The sequence below is a fragment of the Camelus ferus genome, chromosome 5, assembly GCF_009834535.1.
Source record: "Camelus ferus isolate YT-003-E chromosome 5, BCGSAC_Cfer_1.0, whole genome shotgun sequence".
NCBI lineage: Eukaryota > Metazoa > Chordata > Mammalia > Artiodactyla > Camelidae > Camelus > Camelus ferus.
The window spans coordinates 93,651,069-93,666,965 of NC_045700.1; the positions used below are offsets into that span (position 1 = coordinate 93,651,069).

General features: G+C 51.3%; 1 protein-coding gene across 2 annotated transcripts in view; it reads right to left on the reverse strand.

Annotated features, from left to right (window-relative positions):
- The window catches only part of ASB18 (ankyrin repeat and SOCS box containing 18), a 58,574-nt gene that overhangs the window by 8,037 nt on the left and 34,640 nt on the right, over positions 1–15,897 (reverse strand). For both annotated transcript variants that reach the window (XM_032480560.1, XM_032480559.1), the window contains one exon: positions 10,450–10,954. In XM_032480560.1, coding sequence (XP_032336451.1) covers positions 10,450–10,954 — 505 coding nt within the window. The remainder of the gene's footprint in view (positions 1–10,449; positions 10,955–15,897) is intronic.

The window sequence follows — 15,897 nt, forward strand, 5'->3', positions numbered from 1 at the left end:
GAGGCAAATGTTGTCATTTTCTTTCTTAAATAGTCAACAATTTAACAATATTCATTTGGAAGCATGCTATGAAATCTTCAAAAAGTTAAATTATTTTTAGAAATTAACTCTTGCTATTAATTTTGTGGTGTACTGTGCTGTAGCTTTAGGTAATGTCTGATTTGGGAGCACTAGAAGTTGTATTCTGTTTGCATGGTTCAAAGTCCAACATGGATCTGTCACCTTTATGATTTGAAGCTTCTAAATTTTTCCCACTTAATCTGTGGGAAAGACTTAGATATGAATCAAAAATCATCTGGAATTATTCTTTTTCAGTTAGTTTCTTCATTTAACATAATTTTTTTGGGCATGTAAATTTCTTAATGGTTCTCTCTTCACTATGGACTGTATCCTTTGTCAATGTCACATGAGTCTTTTCTTCCACTCATTTTGTGTATTTCCCTGGAATTTTTCTATGTTGCACATTAATATCAATACATCATTTTATTTTTAGTTTGTTTTTACTAGAATTACCTCTGCCCACTCTTTAATTTTAACCTTTTGTTTCACATTGGTTTAAAGTGAAAGTCTCTGTATTGGTAATAGGGTAATTTAAGACATTCATATTTATTGTTATAAATAATTCATCATGTCTTACTTCTATTTCAGTTTATTCTTTATGACTTTTTATACCTTTTGTTTCCTTGTTGTCTGATTTCTGTTATACAGGTTTATATTTTCTTTGTATTTACCTTTTATATTTTGGAAGTCTGTATCTCATTTACAATTTTACTACTGGTTACCTTCAAAATAAAAAAAAATTAACCTATATTTCTCTAAACATCAAAACAGTATCTTTTGTGTTCTTTGTGTTCTAGATATACCATTATCCTTTCTCTCACATCTCTCTCAATTTTTCTCCTTCCTTAATAATATCTGAAGTTGGGTTCCAGACTATAATTGGTACAAGATCATATTTTATGTTATATATCTCCTTCGGGAATAATCTTTGGTAGTTGTGTTTAGTTTTATACCCTGCCTTGCACTTACTTGTCTCTATTTTAACTGGATCATTTAAGCCATTCATTCCACAGATATTTGTCAAGTTCCTACTGGAAGCCAGGGCTTGTGTTATCTCCGTGTGATACAAAGGCAAGCCCTGGCTTCACAGAATTTTACAGTCCCAAACAATATCATCTCAAATAATAATGATAATGTTAATATAGGTGCCACAGTACTCTGGTGGGGGAATCACAAGATGCTTGAAATGGCACCTAATTCAAACCTAGATTTGCGGTGGTGAGTTGGTCAGGGAAAGACTTCTAGAGGAAAAGACATTCAAACTAAGAACTAGTCATGGAGTAGGAGTTACAAAAGGTATGGAGGGTTCTGAGGACTAGCGTGTTCTAGGTGGAGAAAACATTTACCAAAACTGGGAGGCGAGAAGGAACAAATAATATTGGCCGTGGCATGTAGTTTGACACGGGGACTAGTGAGAGGAGAGCCTGGAGAGGAAGGTAGGGTAGGGTCAGATGAAGAACAGCATTGTCTGCCAAGATAAGGAGGCTAGATTTACGTTGAGGGCACCAGGAAGCCCTTGGAGGATTGTGCATGGGGGAGTGACAGGATCAGATTTTAATTTTAGAAATAACACCATGGCTACCATGTTGAGATGAGTTTCATGGGGCCACGTTGGAGGCAGAGAGCCCAGATATGAGGATATTTTTGCAATCCCAGGGGGAGATGGTAGTAGCCAAAACTCAGCTGGTGGCAGTCAGAGTGGAAAGGGAAAAAAGATTTTGAGAGATATTTAAGAGGTCAAGTTGAGACAGACTGAGTTTCCCAATCCTGAGACAGTCTTTCACACGACCTCTTTGCCAGCTGAGTACTCCCATCCCATTCGGCCTCCACCACTCCACCCAATCTGCGCTTGCCGAGAGCTCCTGGGAGTGGGCTGCGTCTGGTGGTCCAGGCTCTGCCCCCCCTTGTGCTGCATCAGCACATCTGACCCAGCTAATCGCGTCCTCCGCTTTGATACCTTCCTCACTTGACTCCCACCCTTCTATCCCTTCACCTCCCTCACTGTTCCCCTACTCACTTTTCTCCTTTTCTCTGCTGCTTTCTCACCTCCATCTTCTCCATGTTGCGACGGCCTTGGATTCAGTCCTCATTCCTTCTCTCTGTTTACTCTCAATCCCTGGTGACCTTACTCAGTTTCCTGGCTTTCAATACCATCCACATGCCACTGACCTTGAAAAGCATGTCTCCAGGTCAGTCAAACCTCTGTCTCAAACTCCAGACTTGAATGTCCAACTGCTAACTTGATGCCTCCGCTCGGCTGGCCCTATCTCACACTTAACATATTGAAGACAGAGCTCCCCAGTCTCCTCTCACCCCGGGCTTACCACCCATCACCTTCCTTGATGGCTCTCTCAGGCAAAAAGCTTTGGATCATCTTTGACTCCTCTTTCTCCCACATCCAATCTGTCAAGAAATCCTGCTAGCTCTAGCTTCAAAACATATCCAGTGTCAGACCACCTCCGTCGTCCACGTCACCTTTGCCCTCATGTGGATTGTGGCAACAACCTCCTAACCCCTCCCTGCACTTCTAATCTCCTCTTCCTAAAGTATTTTCTCAATGTGGAGACCACAAGTGTCCCGATAACATGTTAGTCAGGTCACACCACTCCTCTGATCAAACCACTCCAATGGCCAAAGTCACTACAACGTCCCACGAGACCCCACACAATCTGCGTCCCTCCCCTACCTCTCCGATCTCATCTCCCACCACCGTCCCACTGGCTCTCTCCACCTTCAGCCACACTGGTTCCCTTGTTCCCCACCCGGGCCAAGCCCACTCCATCCTCGGGGCCACAGACCAGTGGCTCGTCCGCTGGGCTGCTCTTTGCCTAGATATCAGCTTAGCTGATTCCCTCTCCTCTCCAGTCCACCTACCCTAAGCACCTTCTTTAAAACTCACTGCCCCTCGCCCGGCTTCTTCTCCCCAAGTCCTTATAGCTTGACTGGCCTACTTCTTATGCTCACTGTTTAAGGTCTGTCTTCCCTGTTAGAATGTAAGCTCCTTGGGGGTAGGAATACTCTCTTTTCCCTGATCTATTTCCTCATTAGGTATTATGAGCACCTAGTATGTTCCTGGCAAATGGCTGGTGCTCAGCAAATATTTGTTGAATAAATAATCAAATAAATAGAATTATTTTTTTTCTTTTCAAAAAACATTAGGAAGGCATGTCTTATGATCCCTTGACATCTAAAAGTGTCTTTTGCCATCAAAAATGATAGCTATCTTGGCTGAGTCTAGAATGCTAGAATGCAAACTTTTCCTTTAAAAATCTGTCAATGATATTTCATTGTTTTATGATAATACTGCAACAGAGAGATATGAGTCCAGCCTGATTTTTATTCCTTTATGAATATAACCTGTTTTCTGCTTGGATACTTTGCAAGCTTTTTCTGTGACTTTTTAGAATATTTTTGCTAGAACATATATAGATACATGTCTCCCATCACTGATTTGTGGAGAACATCTATTCAACTTCCGTAAGTTAAGATTTTTTAGTGCAGCTGAGTTTTCTTCTACTATGTCTTTGATTATTATTTCTGATCCATCTGTTGTACATTCTTCGGTAACATCAATTATCTGTGGGTTGGCTCTCTGCTCTCTGTCCTTCATGGCCATTGTGTTCTCTTTTAGTTTCCTGGCTTTGTTTTTTCCTTTTGCACTTAAGATCTTTTAACATTAGTCCTTTGTAGTGAACATTGTGGTTGACTTCCCAACACTTCAAATGATTAGATTAATCCAATCTTAATCATTCTATTCCTCTTGCCATTTAACGGTTTGAGGAAGGGCAGGTTTAAGCAAACCTTAAACTGAAGCCAATAAAACACAAGGAAGGGCTTCCTCAGGGCCTCTAGAGAAAAGCAGCTGGGTCTGAACAGGAAGCTGGTTGGTCCAGTTGTTGCTGGAAGCCACCTTGGGACAAAGAGAGGAACCATTTTGAGGTCAGTGCTGACTTACTGAGGTTGGAAGGCATCTGGTTCTTTGATGACATCATTGAGACTCAGATGTAACCAATCCTGAAGCCTGCTTCTCCTCTGTGTGTCTTGTTATGTGAGATACAAGGGAGGTTGGAACCAAGTCAGACAGGGGCTGCCTGATGGGGGCTGTGATTATAAGAAGGAGCTATCTGGGAGTACTGGAGCCATGGAGATGCAGGTGCTGCTGTAGAAGCTACTCAAGGAAGAGAAAGAGGAGGAGAGATACTGTGGCTTTTTTCCTTCTTCACATTCAATTTCCAGTGGTGTCCCCTTGGCTGAACCCAGAAGCCAGATGATACGGGACTCAGCATTAGCCTGGAGGGACTGGCTGCAGTGCCTGTGTCCTCTCAAGATGCAGAGCAGGACACAGGGACAGCAGGGACTGGATGTGAGGGCACACAGGCAAAGAGCACAGCACCTTCATTTACATCATTGATTTGATTCTTTTTTAATGAATCAGTTTGAGTTTTACTTCCTTTCATGTGTAATTTAATCCACCACCTTGCTCTTGCTTTCTTGGTATAAATTTATCTCTTCCATCTTCCTTTCCATGTCTTTCTTTTGACTTCTCACCTTAACCTGTTTGGCTTTATGGATTTAAAAGCTATGTCCTCTTGCATTCCATAGAGGATGGGAGGGCACACAATTTCCCAGAATTTCTTCCAGACCTTTTGATGAGAGGTGGGGATTTCCTCTCTATTCTCAGGATGCTGCCTCATTTTTCTTTTTCTGTGCCCCCTCCATGAATCCATTTATTTTTCTTTGTATTCATCTCCGATTAAGGTGAGATCCAGACACCAGGTCTGTCAATACGCAGGGGAAGTCTGTGGTCCCATTCTCTGTCTGCTTCTGAGACCGTGGAGGGGCAAAAGGGAGGAAGGCTGGCAAGGGTGATGCCAGCCCCATTCTCAGCTTGCACTGGTGACTCGCCTGGAGACCAGCGCTCCACCAGGAGGCCTCTGCCTCCCACCGGCTCCCCAGCAGGATTAGCAGGTTGCTACGCAACCCGGGTTCCTCGGTTTCCACCTCTGCACTTGACTGCATTTCCTCTGATGCGCTGCACCTCCACAAGCATCCGCTACTGCCCAGTGGACTTAAACATTTGTTTGTAATGTCTGCCTGGCTGCCTGAAAACTTAGGGCAGTGCAGCAGAGGTGTGTCGGCCTTCCTGACATGAGGTCTTCATGAGGGTTTACCTTCTCCCTCTCTTCCTTCCATCCTTCTCCCCTTTCCTCTTCTTGCTGTGTCTTCAAAGATATTTTAATGTGAAGACAGGAGCAGCTGCCCTTTTAAATTGGTAATCATATTACTATTATCATCTCTGGCCCCTCCCTAACCCAAATTTGTTTTTTCATTACTGTCACAAGCTTGGGCTTAAGAGGGCTTTACAGGAGGACAGAGATAGAGAATGAACACGGGAGACTGAGCTGCAGAGGGGGAGCCAGGCTGGCGTGCATCCTCCCAGCCCAGCCTCGCACCCTGCAGTGTGCTCCTGGTGTGTTGATATTTCTGGCTGACACAAGCCACCACTAACATGCCATTTCCTGGAGCATGGCCCTGAATCCAGTTGTCCTCCTTCTGTGCTGGGAGAAAACCCAGCTCACACTGGACACCTCTAGCTCTAGTCTGTCTGTCTTTATACGGTATCCAAGGCAGGTCCTGCGACTTCAGACCTTCCTCGGGCTAACCTCGGCCCTCCAGCTGCCCTCCCATGGCCCTCTCACTTCTCTGTGCAAAATGTTAGCCAGTTCCCAGTGACTGCATGCGCCACGGACATCCCCAGCCCTCCCCCGAAGTCCCCTCCCCCAGGACGAGCTGTCCTCCCTCAGGGAGCGCACCCCCTCCTCCAGGCCCCTCCTCCCTGGGTCACAGACTGTGACAAAGTCTTATTGCCTGTCTCCGGGAATTCATTTCCTGTCTCTCCTCTGTTCCACCTCTCTGGGGCTCCCCGGCCCTCCCCAACTCCTCCACACTGTGCCCCCTCATGTTTGCCAGGCAGCTGGCTGCCTTCATTATTTTTACGCCAATACAGTTTAAAAATTTCCGCTGCCTCCTTGCTGTCTGCAGAGAAGCGGCTGCCACATTACTCTGACACGCTGATGTCATTAGAGTCCGCACACACTCTCTTCAGCTAATGAGGCGGCAGAAAGAAAATTAAGGGGAAGAATCACATGGGCACACTGCTTTATATGTAGATGGAGAAATAAAACAAGAGCAAGGAAAACAGAGGCGCGCTGTTTCTGATAGCTCCCCTCCCTCCTCTCTTGGGGGGCCGGGTGCACCCACTGCTGTGTGAAGCCTGGGTTTTGACTACTGCTCCCCCGGGATTCTCCCACGGAAAACCCTGGGAAATGGGAGGCTGAAGTCACGTTGCTGAATTCTGTAATTAGGTAAAAAGAAAACACAAAACTTTTGGTCCAAATTTTCAGCATGGTCAGTGCCCAGAAGGTGAGCAAGATCAGAGATTTGCAGTTGCTTCTAGAATCTGTCATTCTTGCCATCAGCCTCCATCTCCTCCTGTCCAGTTGCCTGCATCCCTCACTGGGATTGCAGTCTGTGGTTCCCCACCAGCCCTCCTATGCCAGCATGTCCCTATCCCTGAGCAGAGAAGTCACCCTCCAATTCTCATTGGATTATGTCACCTCTCCTGCTTAAAATGATGACATAGATTCCCATTGTTCTTAATACAAAGGCTCAAACCCTTAACAAGGCCCCTGCCTAGCATCCCAGCTCAGCTGGTTCCCTTTTGCTGTTTCCTCTCCAGCTACTGGGTCACCTTCCCCCCAACCCCGCCAACCCTGCACATACTACAGTGTTCATTCTGCCCCAGGACATTTGCCTGTGCTATTCCTTCTGCCTGGAATGTTTTTCCCTCCCCTCTTCACACAGCTAAGTCTTCAGATCTGGGCTCACTCTATAAGAGCTTGGGGGAGCCTTGGAGGGCCCCCCATCCCTAGCCAGGTCTGGCCCCCTATTTGGCATTTTCAAGGTTTGGAAGGCCCTGGCTTTGCAGCTTTTAACATCACAGCAACTTCACAGTGGTGCGTGTGGCTGTCTGAGTCAAGGCCATCTCACTCACATGACTGGCAGCTCCAGGAGGGCAGGAAAAACCTATGCTCCTGTTCAACACTGTAACTCCTTAGAAATGTCTGTTGAATGAATGAATAAGTGCTTAAGAGATAGATGCCTGTGAGGGGGGTCTTTCACCGCTGGCATTGTCCCTGCACTTCCCCAACCCGCGGGCAAGTCTGAGTGTGAGTAACTGATGCCTGCCAGGTGAGGGGCGGCGGGACAGAGAAACGTGTGCAAAGTGCTTTATTCCAGACCAAGCTTCCCACTCACAGAGTCAACTCGTGGCAGTTTGCAAAACAAGGCTGGATCCACAGGGGTGAGTGTTCTCTGCCTTCCTGCCTGCTCTCCTCCAGGCCGGGCCCCCGCTGTCCTGACGACTTCCAGAATTCAGGCGCCTGCCACCGCGCCCGCACCTGCCCTCGTGCCCGATACCTGACTCTGGTGTTAACTAGGGGTCAGCCGGGCAGAAAGGCCTGGCATTGTCAACATGCTTGCTTCCCAAGCCGTGACACCGCTTTGATGTTCGCGGCAGCGCACTGCGCGCGGCTCCGATGGATGCTCCGAGTCCGCCTGCCGTGGCGACGGTGCCTTTGTCTGGGCATGGGGGAACTGTGATTTATGTCACAAGCTCGCTGTGAAACCTTTTGCCTCAGTAATTCTGAGCTCCGTGGGTGTCTCTTTACATCTATTTAAAGCACGGCTGCTGCCCACGGCCGGCGTGCTCTGTGACATTCCCCGGTGCCTCTGTGTCCGCCTCGCCATGGCGCTGAGTCTTGCCTGCGGAGCATCTTTGTGGCTCGTTTCAGTGTGTTTGCTGCGCGCTCCGCGGGGCTGCAGAGCCGAGTCGGGTTTGCCCTTTGATGTCCCGCGTGGTGATTAGACCCCTTCCCCGGTGGAGCACTCGCAGGGGGCCTGGGTGGAGAAAGACGCTGCCGCCAGGTTTCCTGTGTGCTGGCCCCGGCCGTCCTGCGGGCAAGGCTGCAGCATCACAGGCACTCGGCACGCGGGCTCAGAGGACGCTCGGCGCGGGGGCAAACGCATTTCTGGCCGCGGCCGGGTCCTGCCCGGAGCGCCGGGGCGGGTGGCTGCAGACCTCTCGGCACTCTTTCGTGGGGCGCCCCCTCCAGGTGTGGGGGACCTCAGCGCAAAGAGGTCGGAAGCCCATTTCTAAAGAATTAACTGCATTCCCGCGCTGTGGACTCGCTGGAATCCCCTTCACTCATTCAACATTGACGGAAAACCGGGAAGTGCCGCCGGCATTGTGCTGTGCACAGGGTAGGCGAGGCTATTTTGTGAAAGCCTCAAAGTATTAAGATTTCTCAGAGAAACACCGATTCCTTCCACAATGACGTGGAATTGCTGCTCGGGCCTCTGCGGCCCCGGTGTAACTGACTGCACCCAAACCCACCCCCACGCCCACCCTGCACCGATCAGGCTCCATTCCCGTGTGGCTGACACAGGATCCCTTGAGAGGACCCCAGGACAGGGCTCCTGGAGGCCCAAAGGGGAGGCGCTGGCCTTGCCCTGCCTGTATCTCTAGGTCAAGGTGGGGTGATTCTTACAGCCCCAGAGGCAGAGTTCAGGCGCTGGAGGTGCTGTCCCCAGGGATGATGCCTGTGGGACTGCCCCTGGGATACGGAAACCTGGTCAGAGATCACTCCAATTAAATGACTTAGAGGCTATCAGAGGATTATTACTAGTTACTACTGAGATATATTGACTCTTTCTTCTTTAAAATAATTTGCCCCAGGTATCTTTCACCTGTGGCCCATCTTGTAAAGTCTTGTTTCTTTCTTTTTCTTTTCCCTTTCTTTTGTGGCGCTACTGGGGATTGAACCCAGGACTCTGTGCATGCTAAGGGTGCACTCTACCACTGAGCTATACCCACTCCCTCCCAAAGTCTTGATTCTTTGTTGTTTCGTTTGTTTCTTGTTCATTCTTGATGCAGTTTCACACCATAAGGGCTGAAGTGTGCAGCGTGGTTTAATGCACACACGGTGTGAACTGAAGGGGCAGTAGGTGGGTCTTGTTTCCATTTTATCAGTCGATGAACTAAGCCTGCTACTGCTGGCAAAAGCCAAAATGTAAATTACGAACATAAAAGGTAAGTGGTGTGGGATATAAAAATGCTGGTATTTCCTCCCTCTCATGAGCCCCCCATGCTGGAATCTCTGCATTAGCAGAGTGCCTTGGGAACATGACTCGACGACAGTGCAGGAGCTGGCACGAGAAACTTGTCATGATGTCTGTCAAGTAAGGAAGTCGCCCGGGTGGACCTTCCATTTCTCACCTGTGGTTTGACAGACACGACCTTTACTAGGCAGGCATCCAGCATGCAAAGTTAGCATTTGAGGGAAACATGCGAATCTCCCTATTTTAGACCACCTAGATTACTGTCTTTTTTTTTTTTTTAAATGGGGGTCCGGGGGATTGAACCCAGGACCTCGTGCATGCTATACACGTGCTCTACCACTGAGCTCTTCTCTCTGCCCCCGTCCTTTTTGGATAGCAGCTTTTTAGCTATTTGTTAAAACTTATCAGGCCCAAATATGTCTCTTGCATATGATTGGTGAGTCTGAGGTAATTTTTAAATTAAGCACACTCAATTTTACCACTAATGGAATGACTTCCCTTCGATGAAGTCTTTTGGGGAGGACCATCTCTTATTTCAACCAATATTTTGGGAACTTTTCTTTTGGGAACATTTTCTTTGATGAGAAATTTTTATGCTTCATCTTTATTATTTCAGGGTTATCTGACACGTGGAAAAGTGACCAGCTGCTCGGAGTCCAGTCCGATACAGCCCTGGTCCTGGATGGGGCACTTCACCCAGCTGAAACCGAGGTAGGGGAACTTCACGAGCCTGAGGTATTTCGCAGAAGTGTGGTGAGGACTGAATGAAGGAAATTTGCAAACGAGTGAAATGAGGTCATTAATCTCATTAATAAGGTGTTTGAGCACACTGGATATCTCATTTCAAGTCAAATGCCAGATGCGACAAGCGGCTGATTTTCATTGTGCTTCACCAATTACACCAAAAGGTAAGCTGCCAAAATGTTTTGAGGCGCGACAGCATCACCGGAATGAGCGCCTGGCGTCCCCAGGCGACAGCTCTGCAAGGTCACACTGGGTATGCTTGCTGACACCCCAACCTCTCAATTTTCTAGTGACTCTAGAAAGGGCCCCCCAGCCCTTGAGCCTCAAAGTGTGGTCCCCAAACGAGCAGCCTCGGCCTCACCTGGGAGCTTGCTAGAAACGCAGACTCTCCTACCCTCGACCTGTGCCATCAGAATCTGCATTCTGACCACTCGTCTGCAGGCCGGTCCCTGGGCCACCTCTTACCTTGGGGAAGGCGTCGGGCCACACGGTGGGGGAGCCGTGGTTGAGCAGCGCCTGCACGGTGCGCTGGGGCGCGGCCTCGGGCGCGCAGGCGGCCGTCTGCAGCGCGCGGGCCAGCGGCGACGCGCCCCCGTAGTCGGGCGCGCCCGCGTCGGCGCCGTGCCGCAGCAGGAGGCGCGCCAGGCCGTGGTGCGCGCGGCCGCAGGCCTTGTGCAGCGGGCTGCGCTCGTCCTCGTCGCGCGCGTCCGCCGCCGCGCCTGCCCGCAGCAGCAGCGCGCACAGGCGCAGACAGCGCGCCTGCTCCTCGGGCGGCCGCGCCGGGCCGCACGCCGCGCTCAGCGCCGTCTCGCCGCGGCCGTTCCTCGCGTCCACGCGCGCCCCGCGGCCCACGTAGAGGCGCGCGTGCTCGTCCAGGCCGCGCTGCGCCGCCACGTGCAGGGGCGTGTCCCGGGCCGCGCCGCCCGCGCGCTGCACTGAGGCGCCGTGCTCCAGCAGCGCCTGCGCGCACCTGCGGGGAGGCCGAGGCGGTCACCCGGCGCCCGCGCCCCGCCGCCCCCCGCCCGCCGAGCCCTGCCGGCCGCCCCGGGGCTTGGGACTCCCCGCCCCCGGGAAGGTTGGCTCCCTGAAGTGGCCAAGGTGGCCGGGAAGAAAGGACGTGGATTCAGATCTCCTGTGCCCCGTCTACAGGAGTTCAGACTAAGCTGCAAACTAAATGCAGACCTGGGCGTACCATGCCCATGGGTTACTCAGCGGTGGAAATCGCTAGGAAAGTTTCCTGAGAACGCACGCGCAGCGTTAACACTTCGTGATTTGTAACTGCTTGCTGCTCCTTCGGAAGGGAATGCGGTTCAGATGACTGTGGGAAACGCTAATTACCTGAGCTCTGTGTCACAGGTGGCAGTTGAGGGCCCAGGAGTCACGGTTCTAAGGAGGGGGTCCCTTAGACCGTCGGGCTCTTTATCAGCCTGTATGTACCTTAGCTTTGGAGACGGTATGAGGCAGCAAGTCTTGCCTTACTCCTAGGGAGGAATCTAACCATCCCTGAAGACACTGACACGCAGTGGCTCCGGGGTGTCCTCAGACAGGACTGGAGGTGTGGGTGATACACACACCCGTGCCTGACCGTGGGACCATCTCCTTGAACAGACCGTGGATTTCAAACTCTCCTTGAACAGACTGTGGATTTTGACTAAATTCCACAATGCTGTCCTGTGGTTTCTAGGCTTCCATGGGACCCTGTGGTCTCCCCCTGAGGTGGGTGGCTTCTGCTGCCTCCAGGTCCACCAGTGGATCCCAAGACTGTCCTCTCCTCCAGGCACCAGTGCCTCTCTTAGGAGAGCAGCTTCCTCAGAACCTCTTCCACACCTGGGAGAACTCCGAGCACCTTAACCTCAGCACCGGGGGCAGGCTGCTGACTAGGCAGGCCCACCCTGGACCCTGGGCCTTGGACACTGATGGGAAATGCAGTCTGCCCCTGCCTGAAAGTAGGACAGTCCCACAGACCCTCCTCCATTCTGCTGGCCCTTGTCCTTCACGGGCACTGCGCAAACACCAGCCCCACTTTGGCCGTCCTCCCGCACGTCACCTCCCGGACATTGCCATCAGTGTGGTCGCTCCATCTTTGGAGTCTGACATGCTGATGCCGACTTCAGAGCAGAAGGCTCTGGTCCCTCCAGCCTGCACTCCTGTTGGAGTGCTCCCTCCGCATCTCAGCTCTGACGAGACTTGAGTCCTTGACTGCTGGCTCTCGGTGCTTTCTGGCTTCACTTCCTTCCCTGGGCGGCACTCCACTCACTGTCTTCTCAGCATCCTCAGTTCCCTTGAGTTGAGGGGATGTGGCCACCCACTACGTCTGTTGGCCAAATTTTCCACCAGGGACCCACTCACTCATCACACCCTCTTTCCCCGCTTGGCTGTGGAGGAAACACCACTCATGGAGCTTGGCCTCCAGGCTCAGCTGGTCCTCACACTTCAGTTCACACTTTCCAGGGCTGTAGACCAGCTCCTCATTCCTTGCCCTTTAGTGGCTGTTCCCAATGTCCATCACCATCCCCAAGCGATCCCGGAACTGCCATCCTTCTCCCTTCTGCCAACGAACCGGCCCCCACACCTATTAGAACCTGTTTCTACACGATTGTCCTCTTGTTCTTCCGTATGTTTGAGGAAGGGAATCCCTCTTGACCATCATCTTGCCCCAGGTGTAGTCCTCTTCTGCTTCCTTGAACGTCTTGCTCTGTAAGTGACTTGCTCTTGGCTTTTTCTCTATGCCTCCCCCTCCTCATCTGGCCAGTCAGCCCTGTTCGTTCCATCTCTTTCATCATCACTTGAACTGCTTCCTCCCTCCATCCCAGCTGTCACTGTCTTGTTGAGGCTTGAATCATTTCTTGCCTGAATGTTAATGACATTCTCCCAATATGACCCCTGTGCCAATCCAACGAGCTCCTCACGACCCAGAAAGAGCCCTTCCAGTGTGAACGAAATGACATGTGCCTGCTGAAAACCCAGAGACTCCTCCTGCCTGCTGGAGAGAGCCCATGCTCCTTTCCCAGGGACCTGGGACCTCACCAGTTTCATTTACCGATGCTCCGTCCTGAGCATCCATCCCACCTGAGCTGGTGCAGCTGCCAGACACATCCTATCTGGCCTTCCTCTTGCTCTCGGCCGCGCCTCTGTGTTGTCATGTACCTCTGGCACGTCTGATCCTCTCTTGGACTGTTAGCTCCTTGGGCGTAGAAATGGGGGTTTATTTATCTCTGCTTCTCGGCACCCACGGCGGGGCTAGCCCACAGTTGGCATTCCCTAAAAGCACGCTAACAGACGCATTTCGTTAACGGACGTCTCCCGGGTTTCCTTCACGTGGCTGCTGTTTTCCCTGTTATTCACTGACGGGGGCTCTGAGGGAGAGCACCCACTGGGGGTTTCCAGGCTGGAAGCGGCTGCCCTGAAGTCTGCTTACACTTCTACCTGGGGACTCTCAGTATTTTTAACTCTTTCTCCGTATTTCTCTAGCCTCCGCGTCAGCAGTGTCTTGAGAAGTCGTCTGTCTTGGGTGGAAGAGCTCTACAACAAGTACAATTTGATGCGAATTGTCCTTCGGGACAAAGACCAGCTACGAGAGGATGCGAGCTGGGCAGTCGGAGTGCTTCAGGCCTGCCTCCTCCTCGTCCCTCCGGGAGGGATTCTGAGCATTGCAGCAGGAGGTTAGAGATCAAGGGCTTCGTCTCATTTTGCCACTGAGCTTCTGTGCTCTCGCAAACAACTACAAAACATTTTCCTCTGTGCTTTTTTTTTTTTTTTTAAAGCAGCCCAGCCTCTCCACCGGGGAGGGGAGTCCACTGGGAAATACAAGTGGGCCTCTTTTCCATGTCTCCAGCCTAACTGGCTGATGTCCAGCTTGCTATTTGCGACAAAGGTAGCTTTCAGAAGAACGAGGACCCTGTCCCACCCTCTGGAGCGCGGCAGGTGCCCTTTTTAGTTTTTAGTGAAGAGCTTCTAGTTGGCTAAACCTTGGTGCTTCCTTAGAGCTGGTAACAGCGTAAGTTGCAGGCTGCAGGTGTGAGAAAACACAACACAGCAAACTGACTGGGGCATGTCTCCACCGGCACACGCTGGGCAGCCATTAAACATGAAGGTGTGGTATGTGAAAAGATCAGGTTACAAAACAGCACTAACACTCCCATTTTCAAAAAACAAAACAAAACAAAACGCAGATCTGTATCCGCACAGGAAGGAAGCCGAGGCGTGCACAGGCCAACGTGTGTTTCTCTCTGGAGGATGGGGTGACAGGTGCTTTTATTTCCTTTTTGCCTGTCTGTGCTTTAGAATTTTCAAATTCATTTCCCCAAATGAATCAGAGTTACCGTTCGAAAGGGGAACGACAGAGGTTATTAACAACAAAACCATCCCCCACCTGCCGCAGCAGCAGCTCCTGGAGTCTAAGAAGGTCAGCTCAGCTTTCAAGGCTTCCAGAAGGCTCTCAGATTTTCCACTGATCTGTCCAGGCATAAGCAGAGATCTGCGAAAGTATGCAGGGCAGCACCTATGAGAAGGTGAGCCTAGAGGAGGGGGCGGGGTGGGGGGATGTCCCGGGCGGTGAGCAGAGCGGTGGCGCAGCAGTCTTGGGGCCCTGACCTGGGATGTGCGGGTGTCTCCAGTCCAAGGAGAAACGGCCCAGTGGGGAGAGCGGCACCCGAGCCTTCCAGGACTGGACCCCAGCTTCTGCAGAGCCCTTTCCTCCCACGGGGATTTTGCCAGCAGGTTTCCTGCGGTCCCGACACACACAAGTAGGAAGGCCTGGAGCCAGCGTAGGGCAGTCACTGTCGGGAACCAAGGGTGAGCTCCCATCGAACACGTCAGAACGACTTGTCTCTCTCACAGAGATTAAGGAGACACTTGTCTGAACAGCCTCTGAGACGAAGCCACTTGGGCAAACGCTACCCGCCTCCCACCTCCATCCCTCATCCTTGTCCCTGATAATGATCGTGGTGACAGGCTTGATGGGGCCCAAGGTTGACAGTCCACAGAAAGAGTGGCTTGAGCCAAGAGGCAGGAGTTAATAGAGATGAACCCAACAAGAGCTGTCGAATTAACGTCATTTTCACTTATTGCTAAAGAGGGAAGCAGGATTCTGAGCATACGTCCTGCCCACCGCTCCCATCCACCCTCCAGCATCTTCCCGAAGCACCGGCTTTCCCACCTCGCTCTCCGGGGCAGGAGGTGCAGAGAGCCTCAGCCTGGGCTTCCTCACTGCTCACCTCTTCCTGACCCTTTCACACCACCTGCCAAACCCCCCTGCGCCCCACGAGACAGACCCTGCCCCAGGCGTTCCTCCTCCCGCTTCCCTCCCCTCACCCCATCTCTCTAGCTGCATGAAGCCCTCAGAAGTGGTATTTCTCAGCCTCTGGTTCTGAGCCAGGAGGTCAGTGCATTCCCCAGTGCGTGGGCTTTTTATTTACTTTTTAGAGGATGTTATCTTTAGTCCTTGCGACAAATCTGCATTGTAGGTAGAATCTGCAGGTGGGGAAACTGAGGCTTGGAAGAAGGCGGGTGACTCACACAGGGCCATCCAGCCACTTGGTGGCAGAGCAGAGTCCTTGGCTGCTGAGTCCGGCTTCAGAGTTTCCAGTCACCCGCCCACCCGCTGCCCCTCCCACTGGTGGCAGTTGTTCTGCACCTTCTCTGAGCTGGGCCCGGTACTCGGCACTTCCCAGGTGGTATCTCTAGACTCCTCATTTATTTGAATGTAAGTAGAGAGGCACATGGGTATAGCTCAGTGGCAGAGCGCATGCTTAGCAGGCACAAGGCCCTGGGTTCCATCCTGAGCACCTCCATTAAAAAAAAAAGCAAAGAATGTCCTCCAAGCTCTGTCCAGCAGCAGCCTGTCAGGTTTTCCTCCTCTGAGCACGCCACAGAATTCCCGGACAGACTCGCCGACAGGACGCTGAAGGCAGC